General features: G+C 47.0%; 1 protein-coding gene across 5 annotated transcripts in view; it reads right to left on the reverse strand.

Moving 5' to 3' along the window:
* Nucleotides 1-12,326, reverse strand: part of LOC130536668 (cGMP-inhibited 3',5'-cyclic phosphodiesterase 3A-like) — a 49,195-nt gene extending 36,869 nt beyond the window's left edge. For 2 of the 5 annotated variants that reach the window (XM_057052775.1, XM_057052774.1), the window contains exon 1: nucleotides 10,775-12,326. In XM_057052775.1, the coding sequence (XP_056908755.1) occupies nucleotides 10,775-11,695 (921 nt within the window). In that variant the 5' untranslated portion in view covers nucleotides 11,696-12,326. The remainder of the gene's footprint in view (nucleotides 1-10,774) is intronic. The other 3 variants (XM_057052776.1, XM_057052777.1, XM_057052778.1) reach the window with 3 other exon arrangements.
* Nucleotides 12,327-12,868: the final 542 nt, after the last annotated feature.

The following is a 12,868-nucleotide window of genomic DNA, read 5'->3' on the forward strand; positions in this document are numbered from 1 at the left end:
ACACTCAGGATCCATGATTTGATTTCACTTTCCATCGGCTGCACCCCAAATGGCGACGTGTGTATCAGGTTTAGGAGCTGGAATCCAATTAGATCAAACGATATCGTCTGCCAAATGCGGGCACAGACTTCAGCACCATGCGACACCGCATCATGGTCGCCCCAATGACACCTTTGATGCTGGCGATCCACGAGGGAAAAAGATAAATATAGTAGCTTAAAAATCGAAATGTTGAAATGAAACTATAGTAGCCAGATCACTATGCATTATGACTAAATCTTCTTAAAATAACCCTTTTTGTTGTCAGTGGCAACAGTGTTGTACCAATAAAGCTGTCCAACTACTGTACTATTACCTCTGGACACTGGAAGAGTCTTAAATCAAGGAAGATGCTGTAGAACTGTGAGCATCTCCAGTCTCAGAGTTCGACCCATTTGGTCAAGACTTTTTCCCCCTGCAGCATTCCATCCACTTTGCAACCACAAAATATAAAGACTACCCTGGATTTTACTGCAGATGCCCACAAACGTAAATCAAATCAGGAAATTAAGATTGAAATAGCGACGTCTCTATTTGCGGTCGGGTGAGTGTAATTTTTTTTATATTATATCTGCTGGGCAGTCGGGGTACCAGTGAACAGCCAGCCGCTCAGGTTTGCTGCGTCAGCCTGGCTTCAGCCAAAACTGGAAACTCCTGAAGAAGGAAACACACAATCTGACTTCTTATTACAATATTATTTTCCTCTGTGGGCTATAATACGAATATAATGATATAAAATAAGGCCTGCGCATAACGCGAGTTGGCAGTTGCTGATTCATCTTCAGAGATTTTGTTTTGGTTATTGAATTTAGGAACTCATTCCAACTGAAATAAAAAAACAACAAAAAAACAATGACAACTAGACTCACTATCCTCTCAGTGCAGCGAGGATCCATCATCTCCTGAAGTTGAACCATTTAGCTCCAAACTACTTCACTTCGGAGGAAGGTGGCGTGTGCGATGATAAAACGCTCAGCAGAGGGAAGCGCGGGGGAGGGGGTCTCTTATTACGTTATCTGTGATTAGCGGGAAAAAAATCAGCAAACTTTGATTTGCATTTTATGACGTAGAATTCCGCCGGGAGTGCCGCAATCCGCTCGACACCCATGAACAAGCGCCATCGCGGGGACCTTTCCAGTCAGGAGATGAGAAGGGCCGTAACACATCATATTGACTGACGGACCACAAAGGCTTTATGGAATATCTCAAAGAAATGGAGTGATGGTAGAGGGGAGCAGAAGGACAGGGAGTGCCCCTGGCTGATCCAGGCTCGCGCACACAGATCTGGACCTATTGGCTCTCCGGGGCTCAACATCACTTCCGTCTCTGTAGGTCCAACTTATATAACAGCAATGCAGCTGAGACCGAGACTGTGGAAGCTGCTTCAGGTGTATTTCTATCCATCTCAGATTAAAGAAATCCCATCAGATTTAACCTCAATAGCTTCTGACGAAAGTCGCCACTTCAGTCACGCCAGCACGCAATTCGACAACGATATGAGACCCACTTTCGTGTTGCGCGCTCTTCCTCCTGGTATATAAATGGAAAATAAAGGCGGGCGGTGTGCATACATGGTAGGTGTGTGCAGGAGCGTGTGCATACAGGCTCATCTGTGCAACATCTGCTCAACCAGCCCAAGGCTGCTCGCCTTTTGAGAAGTGGGTCACGTTACCCGATGACGTCAAAAGCCCTTCTGCCTCTCCAGACTGTGGAGCGTTGCCAAAACCACCACATCCCTTTCCCCGTCCTTATAACGGAAAATTTTTTTTCCTCCAAAGCCTTCATCAAACACCTGCCAAGAATCTCACAACTCCTAAATCTTAACACTCTTACAATGTTAGAGTGAAGAAAACTTGACCAAACGATGAAAAAGTTCGGCCCTTTGACAAAGAGCTCAGAAATGACACCAATGACAGAAATATGGTGGAAAAAAGAGCCAGAGTAAGAGAAACCATCCTTGTGATCGAGGATCTGATGCTCCTAAACTGCCTCCAGTGTTGAAAGCTGACATCTAATTATTTTCATTGTGATCAGAAACTGGTTAGATGTCAGCTGAGCTGTAGAGAGATTTAATTTAAGTCGCCCAGTCCTGCACACGACACCGAGGGACAGGAGGGAGCACTGCTGCAACAGCAGCTAATGGAAAACAGCATGGAGACCCGAGGCTGCTCAAAGCACTTAGCCATTAAAACAAACACCCACGTCCATTCTAACCCCAGTCACAGTGTCACGGCTCCCAGTCTCAGTTTTCACCCCCTTTCTGCTCAGACCCTACATGAAGGGGTAGCTTGGCCAGGCCCGCTACCCACAACTAGTGGCAGACACGCCTCCAAACCATCCAACCTATCAGAGAGTTTAAAAAGATGTCCAATTTCTACCCAGAATTAGACCTGATGAAATGGGGGGTATTAATCATTTTCTAGGACATCAACAACAATGATGGAGCACAGCATCCCAAAAGCACATTTTGGTAAACTTTGGTAAATTCAGCGGATCAGAGTAAACCTGACACTGCCGCTGACCAGCACTTCATTATTTGCTTCGCTGATGCCTCCTTTTTTTTGCCTCCGGGATCACAGCTAGTACAAACCCAACGAGCCCACTGCTGCACCCTGCAACGCTGCTGTCACCTTCACGGGTTTAATTCACTGGATGCACCCATAAGCCATCAGACTTGTTTCTAATAGATGCTTTTTGAAGTGAAATGAGCAAAAGTAGCAGGTGCATTCGCATTTTGGGGGGCTACAGACACATTTATGGATATCTTCTTGCACTCAATTGCAACCATGTTCTTTTTTGCACGTTTTATGTCATCTGTGATGCGTGATGACATCTTTATTCCCTGGTTCCACACAAATGTTCCCTGACCACATGACCTTTTGGACACGCGGTGCCTCCTGTTCACAGCCATCAATTGTACCCGAGTACAAACGGATGTCACCTGCACAAGAAAACATCAGCCCTGACATCATCTAGTGTCTCCAGGCAATGGAGGGCAATGCAGCAGCAAATCAATGACACCACTCTGTGTGTGTGTGTGTGTGTGTGTGTGTGTGTGTGTGTTGGCAGATGGCGACTGTCTGAACAGAAAAAGGACACTCACGAAAGTAACCAGTCCATTGTACTGGTCAGGGATGAAAACCATATCAAACAAATGTATTACTTTTAATATCTAAGTAATTAAAAGTGACTTTGAGAACACAGACCCCGACCCAAAACGTGAAGGCTGTGGCCCCGGCAGGGTGAAATAACCTGACTGACAGACAGATGTACAGACGGATCCCCCCCCCGGCTACCTTATTTTGAGAGTAAAACACAGCATTGAGCAGGGAACAGCGCTGGCCTTGTTGGCTGCAGCGACAGACGGGCCCATGGTGGGCCAGTGAGGCAGCGAGCTGGTTGGACTGGGGGGGGATTCTCCAGGCAGACACTACAATAACACGTTTCCTTGCTCCAAGTCGTCCAGACTGACGTGCAGCCTGCTGACACAGGGACATTCCACTTATTACACCCACAAGATGGTTTTATATTGATTTATAGAGAACCGTGTGTTCATGTTGAGGGTAGAAACGTTATGGCCATGTGCAAAAATGACCAAAATGTGCAATCTAATGGACTTAAAAACTCAAATCATTCATAATATTCATCTAATAACACATCCGTCTGACAGAAGTGGGTCTGTTGCATATCAAATAGTTCTTTCATCCAAGATTTTGACTTGCAATTGAATATATTTTATCGTAATGAAACTACTGAGTGAAGGATCAGAACACTTTCTCCACCACTGGTATTTTGGAAATATTGTGCAACAGCTCTGTGGTGAAATTGAGAGGTTGCAAAGTTTAGAGGAAAATGTATGCTACATGATCAGTTTGAGTCAACTAAAACATACGCAAGTGCTTGTCAGATTTTAGCCAGGCGGTAGATTAGCTTGTCATGCTCGTGAATTATGCAGTATACAATTGATGGCTATCTATGTTAGGATTTATGGGACAGTCCCAGTCAGAGGGGGTTCAGAATGTTCCCGTTCGCTGCATGAATCATGGGAGCAGCGGCAGTGCATGTGGACTCGGCTGTTCCTGCTGGAGACACAATGGCCAGTAATGGAGCTGGACACCAGTCAAAGGCCCACAGCTCATTTTCAAGCCATCGCAGTTGCAAACACACATGTCCACACAGTCTGAGAGGGGAAATTAACAGTTCCATTTGTTTTTCATAAATTCTACTGACTGCAGTTATTTACTCCCAGCACTCCCCCACCCCCCCCCACCCCCATCCCACCCCGCCTCTACCTCACAAACATGAACGCTCAAGCACACACTTCCCAGGGCCATGTGAGACCGTCTATTCATTCGGCAGAGGCCAGCTGCACACCTGGTGACAGACCGAGATGGTGGTGTTGGCTCAAGTCGGGGCGAGCAGGCAGAGAGGAGGGGGGTCGGGACGGGGAGGGCGGAGGGAACGGGCTCACAGGGCTGTCCTTCAGGGTCTGCTCAACCTGCACATTCCAGTTCATTTAGCACCGGGGCGAGTGCAGGAATGTCCCCTCATGTAAGAGATCACTGTCTGGAAGCAGGGCTCCTTGTGTGATTGAAAAGGCCCTTCAGGAGCATAAATACAGATGAAAGCCAAATGTGTTGCGTCCAGTTCCCCAAAGTGATGCTGTTCCGGACACGCAGCAGCGCCCATTAACCTGCCCATCCTTTAAAGAGCGGAACCACCGCCTCAGCATCGCCCGCACAACTCTTCGCTTCGCCGGGATTTTTGGTTTTCCCTGATTCAGTTTGCAACTTTGCTGGTTAAACTTTTGTTCTCAGCGTCCAGGTATTCCATGAGACCTACAATCCCCGAAATCTCAAACTCCTTGATAATTCCTAAATCTGCAGGCCGATCTGATTCTTCTGCAGCTTCTTCCTGCCTTTTGTGTCCTGCTGCACTTTAAGTCCCCTTTGGAAACGTTGCAATTCGTCACTTGTAAATCATCTGAGCTGCATCCAGAGTTGTGAAACCAGCGTCTACCGGTCTCAGAAGCTGTTTGCGTTCCAACTTTGGTTTTTCAGCCAGAGCCCAGATGAGCTGTGTTCTGCTGCCTGATATAACAGGAGGCGGCGATACCGACTTCAGTGAGCTCCGCTGCTTCAACCGCTCTGTCTCGTCACGATGGCAAACAGGAATAAGTCGGGAAAAAAATCCGATTGAAAGCAGATGATATAAAAATGATGTGAAATCTTCATCTAAGACAGTACTAAGGACACCACACAAGAATTCTGTCACTTAACAGCATCTCGACTTGTTCATCATATCTTTTTTTGGTCATTTAAAAAAAAGATTCCCCTCCTTTAAACATTGAGGTTCTGTAAGAATACTGAACTAATTAAAATTACAGAGGAACTTTGGTTGCTTGATGAAAATATTAAAGCCAACCAGCATTTGTAAACACACATACATTCTCCTGCCTCCGACGCAACACACACGCGCACACATACACATATTGCACACTTACAGTATACACACGAGTGCCAGGAACATTCTGTTCACCTCCATCATTTAAACAGTCGGTCTCTTATGGTAACGCAGAAAACTCAAGTGACTTAATTGCCTTGTTCTAGTTTGACCAACAGGAGAGAGTACAGCATGTAATCCAGCCATAGACATCCGCACACACTGTATAAACCAACACGCACACAAAAATGCATAATTAATCGGCAACTTCTGCTCTTTTGTTCAATGCCGGGGCAGCGATTAGCATCCTGAGGTGTTAATATGTTGTTGTGTGTCAGACTGGAACCCTGTGCCTGTCTAGCAGTTCCAGCTGCTTTGGGTTCTGTCTGTGGTTTGAGGCCCTCAGTGTTTCTCCGAGCGGATTCAACCTCTCAGCCTGCAGCAGCTGGCAGCCATCAAGCTGCTGGCACACACACACACACACACACACACACACACACACACACACACACACACACATTCATATGCTCATGCAGACGTTCTTCCATAATTTCCATGCTAATCAGTAGGGAGCCAGATCGTGATCGTGCCAGGGGTGGAAGTAGAGGGGGTGGGGTGCACAGCCTGGACCTCTGGTTTGGTGGGATCAGGTGATCAGATAAGAAGGGCAAGAATCTGGGTATGGGTTTCTGGCCTAGCGTGAGTGAAACAGATGCATACGGGTGAATCAAGAACAGCAAAGTGTCAACGACAAGAGGATTATTGTGTTATTGTGGGTCAAACTCAGTTGTGTGTGTTTCAGTTTGCATTGAAAATATTATCATGTAACAATGTATGTAACATCCATCCATCCATCCATCCACCCACCCACCCATCCACCCACCCACCCACCCATCCATCCAACCACCCACCCACCCACCACCCATCCATCCATCCATCCATCCATCCATCCATCCATCCATCCATCCATCCATCCACTTCCTGTTACCTCTACTCATTCCTAATCAGGGTCACAAGGTTGCTGGAGTCTAGCCCAGCTGTCAAGGCCCAGAGGCAGAATACACCCTGTGCAGGGCACCAGCCCATTACAGGACACACACACACACGGACACACACACACACACACACACTGAAAAGCAATTTAAAGTCTCAAATCAACCTAATGTGCATGTATTTAGACTGTGGGAGGAAAGGGAAGGACCTGGAGAAAACCCACACAAACATGAGGAGAACATGCAAACCCCAGAAAAGCTCAGCTGGGATTGAACCTAAAACCTTCTGGCTCAAAACTTCTTACAGGGGACAAAGGTCAAATGTCGCTAAGGTTCTATGTTGTAAATATTTTTCACTGTTTGCAGACGACTTCTTGATTTGACTGTGTAGCCAGGTCTGACTCCTAACATTGCAGATAGGCAAATTCCAGATAAAGTCTCAACACTCCCAGTTCGCGCACAACATCTAGAACTGCCTGACTCACAATTTCCTGGCCCATTTCCTTTGGAGCGATACTGTAGCGTTACCAGCTCGTACTTTAAAAGGTAATCGTAACAAAGACTGGTGGTTGAACTCCCGAAACAACATCGAGAGAGCGATCAACAGAAACCATCGTGTTTTTGAAACTGGGAGCAGACCAGTGCAACAGAACCTGAGCATGGTGGGACACAAAACTTACTGAAGGTCAAAAAAAAGAGAGAAAGTGTACAGTAAGAGGTGAACATGGCTGTGTGCAAAGATGGCTGAGGTGTCACATATAAATACGGCGCGCAAGTCGCAACGCTCCGTCGGTCAAATGTAAGAGTCTCCCACCATTCATCAAAGTTGGAGTAAGCCTGCTGTTTAGCCTGGCGACTACACAAAAACCTCGAATGACCTACTTTCATCCCTACTCCGTTTCCTCCACCCATCGCCTCCTCAAACATGCACCGTGCAGCTAATGCACTGGAACTGAAGGGGGATTCAAAGTGTGAAGCGGATCGCCCAATCGGGCCCACAGTCATATGAGCTCGCCTTTTAAATGATGATTATTTTTACCCGCTTGTAAAAATAATTATAAAAACACCATATCCCATGAGGCTTTGTGTTTAAAGTAAAAAGGGCTGTTTGGGATGAGAGTGTGCAGTGGCTCAGTGGTAAATCACCATCCCACAGGCTATCAACAACCTCTTCCATCCAAATCACAATTCAATTATGGACACTGCTGCAAATATAGAGTAACAGGAAACATTTACAACAGCTACAGTAATTCTGTTTGGATCCTGTTCCACAGGAAGTCATTACCATAGATTTAAAAAATATCTTTATCATCCAAGTTAAGAAAGAATTTCCTCCTCTGGTTGGGATAATATTTGTGTTGGTGTCAGTGAGAGGACAGAGAGCAGAGCGCTGCGAGGAGGGGGGGGGCTGAAGTTACTGACAGAAAAAGAGAGTGGCTTCCGACGCCTCACGGAGACACGGGAGCCACGCTAACGTGCACGGCACGCTAACGTGCACTCCCTTAACGGAATAATCTGTCAAAATCTGCAACTCAGGTAAGTTCAGCTGGGAAAAAAAGCCCTTGGCGGGCGCTGGTGATGCTGCTGTGCTGGAGGGTCGGAGCTCTGACAGTGCTGATGTCTGCAGCAGTACAGCCTTGGACTCAAATTTCTTTACATGCGGTGAAAAGCGATCCACGCCACGTGTCCACACCTCTTCCTCTAGTTCAGTGTCCCCGGCAGAAAACAGCAGAGCAGCCTGTCATTTTGCATTAATGTAAAAAAAAAAGAAAGAAGGACGACCCTGCAGAGGCCACCGCTAATTGCTATCAGATTGGCCGATAACGACTTTTTCTGATTGGAGGGATGACTCCAGTCACGGGAAATTCACCCACTTAGTGAGCTAATACATGCTGGCAGTTCATTTCTGATCAAAAAAGTCAGAGAAAACGGCTGGTGATTAAATCTACTGTTGCGCGGACCAAAGCGCGGCCTCGGAGAAGCGAGTGGCGGAGGCCGACATGGCAGCTTTAGCGCTCCTGAGGGAGGGCGAAAGAAGAGATGGGATTCTTCGTCGCAGTATTTATTTTCTGAATAAACAACATTTACAGTCTCTATCAATCAGACGGGCCTTTATATAAGAGTCCAGGGTCTGTGGCAGAAGCTTCCTGAGAAAAATCAAGTTAAGTATCAACTGTAATCCTTCACTCGCCCTCGCACTGTTCTTCAAACTCTTCGGACACGCGGCACTAATACAAACATCAGGAACATCAACAAAGAGCAGATCCGCTCCTTCACGCCGCTGTCTCGCTCTTTAAAACATCACAATTCTAAAAGGACACAACTGCGGATACATTCAACATCTTTAGGTCACAGAACCGAGGAGCGGCACCCGCGTCATCCCCCCCCCCTGGTTGGGGTGTGTTTCGTCCTCCAGGCTGAGTCACTGATGTGCTTTATGCCTTCTGGCACTTTGGCTGTTTTCGTCACCAGGTGGTGGTTGCATCGTAGACCCCAAATGTGCGTCTGACCTCCCTCTGGGAGACCAGAACCCCGTGTGAGTGAGGTGATGACTGGGGGCTTGTTTACACATTAGGGACCACACAGACAAGACAGTTAGGGTAGCATATGTGTACCATGTGTGTCTCAATTACAGTCCGGTCATGACAGGTCAAATACTTTGCATCAGAGATCAGAAAAGCTCTGATAATTCTGACGTTTGTGAAAGAAGACATGCAACAGACAGCGTCATTTAGCAGAGGCCTTAGTGTGTTTTCTGTTTTTACACATGATTGTGTCTTTTTCATCTTTTATGGGAACACTAATGATGCCGCTGCTACTGCTGCAATAATTAAATAAAATAACCTGAAAGGGTAGAAAGACACAGCGACGACTGCCACAGTTTTAGCGTCACGCGCTGTTTACCAGGAACGTTAAAAAGCACCAAAAATGACGGCGGTCGAGTCCAAATGTGGTGCTTAGAGTTCTGCTTTGGCATTTTTCACCTTAGTGCAGCAAAGACAGAAGGACTTCTTGCAAGTTCTAATCATTCTGTGCAATAATAACAATTTTGTTTTGCAAAATATTCGTTTCAGCCTATGGAGCCGATGTAGAGAAATGCGTTATTTGATGCAACCAATGTGAAAGAAATTACAAATATATATAGGGAATATTAAATATATAGTCATCCACCAACTTCCAACACCAGAGTCGACCAACTGTGAAGTCATAATGGACAGCTAAATAAACAAAAGCTGAGGCATCAAATGGGTATCGAAATAAAAGGTAAACAGCAGAATATCTGGGAGTCTTTCAACACATAATACGCGCGTGTGTGTGTGTGTTCATGTTAATGCATGAGACGACAGAGAAAAACAAACAGGCACACTACAACACTAACTGGCCTTAAGAGCTGAGGGCATCTTTCAAGTGTCCGGCCCGACAGTGCCGCCTCTCATCTCCAGACTAACCACGCTCACAGGTCACAACGAGCGCTTTGATCACCCTAAAAGTCTGTTTCCCATTCACAGGCCCAGCATGCGCATCGATTTTCCAGAAGGAAGGCTGAGAAGCTGATATGAGTCTGCTCGGATGCCCCCCCACACACACACACGCGCACACATACACACACGTACCCCACCCCCATGTGTATCACTATATCACAAGAGATTTAACGGGCAGAAGTGCTACATTCCTGGGATTTAAGCAGAGCGAGCCCCAATAAGTGGCGAGGAGCACGCCATCAGCGATAAGGGGATAGAGGCGAGGTCAGTGCTTTGGAGATAAACTGGAGACAAAGTTCAGGATGAAACAAATAGGCAACATTGTGTCTTTGCCTTTCTTGTGATCGCATCAAAGCTCCTCTAAAACATCATCTGTACAGCGACAAACTGCCAACCAGGTCACTCAATGTGCAAACGACAGAGGTTCTGGATGGATGGAATCACCACCTCGGTCTGACAGGTGCAACGTTACCACATAACAGTTTCTTTAATCACGGTCTTGTAAAAGCATCAGATGTAAATAGAAAACAAGCAATTGCTGTAGAAACATTTTGTGAGGCTGTTCAGTGAACTGGAAGCAAATTGTAGATGGAAAATGGGAAAATAACTATCGTTTAATAAAAATATATGTTTGATTAATGGCTGCAAGTGAGCAAAACTGCAATAATCATAAAATAATATCAATAATAATAGTGATTATTTATAACAATAAACTACCAATTCACCTCTCAGTCTCATCTTTTATTTGCCCCAAAGGCAAACATCGTCATTTTGAAAACCAGCTGTAAAAAATAAAAGTTGAACGCGCAAACTTCCTACCTGGTCCCTCTGGATACATGGCAGAGAGGTCCGACGATGGGACTTACTGCTGGACTGACTGTGTGCCATGTCTGAGGCTATCACAGAACTGGACCTCCTGCGCCTTTTAAATACAGGGATCTCTTCCCTGGCTCCAGTCACGGGGGTGCAGCCCTCCTTGTGTCTCCCTTGGTTGGGAAGAAGCTCGTCAGCATACCTCGCCAGCAGGATGCCCAGAACTCCAACCAGGTACGCCACGTACGGTCTCCAATTTGCCCGAACCTTGTGCAGCGAGAAAAGTGAGACAGTCCTCACAATGCTGATGTAAAGGATGACAGATATGCCCTGATTCAGCCGCGCTACCATGAGTGCGCCGGTGGCCACGCAGACGAGCACGACCACGGCTGCTGTCGTAAATGAAAAGAGTTGCTCATCTGTCCCGTCCAGGAGAGACCACGCCGCCGCTGCGCCCAGGTGGCACAAGGTTAGGAGCGAGAGCGTGGTTCGGATCAGAACCCCGCAGCGGATCAAGTAGACGCCGACCCAGAAGAAGGCACAGAGGAGAGTGAACAATGGCGAAAACACACTCCAGCAAGTTTGCAACAGCTCCACTGCGCAGCCAGAGACGAAGTGGAGGGGGGACGATGAATGCGAGTGTCTGTTGTCCGCGCCGCCGCTGCTGGCTTCAGCTTTCCAGTCTGCGCATTTGAGCAGCAGAGCGAGGAAAACTGAAAGCGACCCCGCACACACCGTGCTCCGGAGACTCTGGAAACTCCAGATTCTAGTCAGCACTAGCCTCACCCACGACTCGCACCACTCTCGGTCACGGTACAGTGGGACGACACATGTTTTCACATAACCATTGCGATCCGGTGCGCCCGGGCTTTTCTCACGAGCACTGCTTTGCGCATCAGTATTGTCAGATTCTGCAGGCATCGCCATCACTCATGGCAGATATGAAGTATGAGGAAGTCTATAATGCATCTATACTGGTGTGGTCACGGGACGGGACATGAGTGACAAAGCAAACATGATTTATTGAACGCATCGTGGAAAAGTGCACGAATACGCACCGACGCGTCTCCGTTTACGCATGAGGATGTGCGGCCACTGGACGCGTTCTCTGGGCCGTTCCAGGTGACCGTTGACACCGTGCTACCCGAAGCAGCCCGGGCAGAGTCTGTATGGGGGTAACTCAGGTGCAGGTCGTATTAGGAGCGCTGCGTCTCCGCACTCCTGCGTTGCCCTCCTTTGTTCGGCGCGGTGCCGCTCCACTTCCACGGTCCGCGCAGCAGAAACAACAGCTCCCGCCTTCGCAGCACATCAGTCCCGTTCCGTGAACACTGAAAACTCGCTCTCTGTGCGCATTGTTTAGCCACTTCCCGATCTTTTCCTCAAGTGGGAGCTTCCCGCCGACTTCCCAGGACAAAAAGCCTGCTGTGGAATTTCAGCTGTAGGAGTGACCGTCCGTCTGTGTTTGGCGTTTTTCAGGGCAAATCCGGGGGATTTTGTCAGCGAACCAGCCGCCAGTCTCTGCTCATTCACACCCCTGAGTTGCTCGCATGAGAGCAGACATTGCAGCAGTGAAGCCCCAAATTTCTCCCCAGCAGCAGAGCAGGTGGTGTCCTCTATAGATCTCGCATATTTTTACCCTCTTCAACAGATAATTAATAAACTGCGGAATATTTTTTTTTTTTTAAATCTGGATAAAATTTTACACTTCATTCGACATCCTTGCATACAAATGCACTGACCTTTATTGTCTAATGCAGTTTATCAAGGGGACACACATTTCAGGCCACATCTGTGATATTATCACAACCATTTCAGGCCTTTTAGACCACATCTTCTAATTTTAAACATCATTTAATACTGTTCCTTTAACAAATTGCCCCAAAAACACATTCTGATAGCAGCAAAGCTCGATCTTTAACGCCCTCACTTCATTCCATCATTGAAATATTCATCATATTTTAAGTGTCACTAGTGTTGTGCTGCTTCACAGTTTCTATCAATGTTTCAGTATGCAGATTTCACAGATGCACGAGTTCACAGTTCAAGGGGCACATATGCGTGCCTTCCTGTGCGTCCCAGTGTAGCACTCCCAGGAGAGCG

Source organism: Takifugu flavidus, chromosome 13 (assembly GCF_003711565.1).
Source record: "Takifugu flavidus isolate HTHZ2018 chromosome 13, ASM371156v2, whole genome shotgun sequence".
NCBI lineage: Eukaryota > Metazoa > Chordata > Actinopteri > Tetraodontiformes > Tetraodontidae > Takifugu > Takifugu flavidus.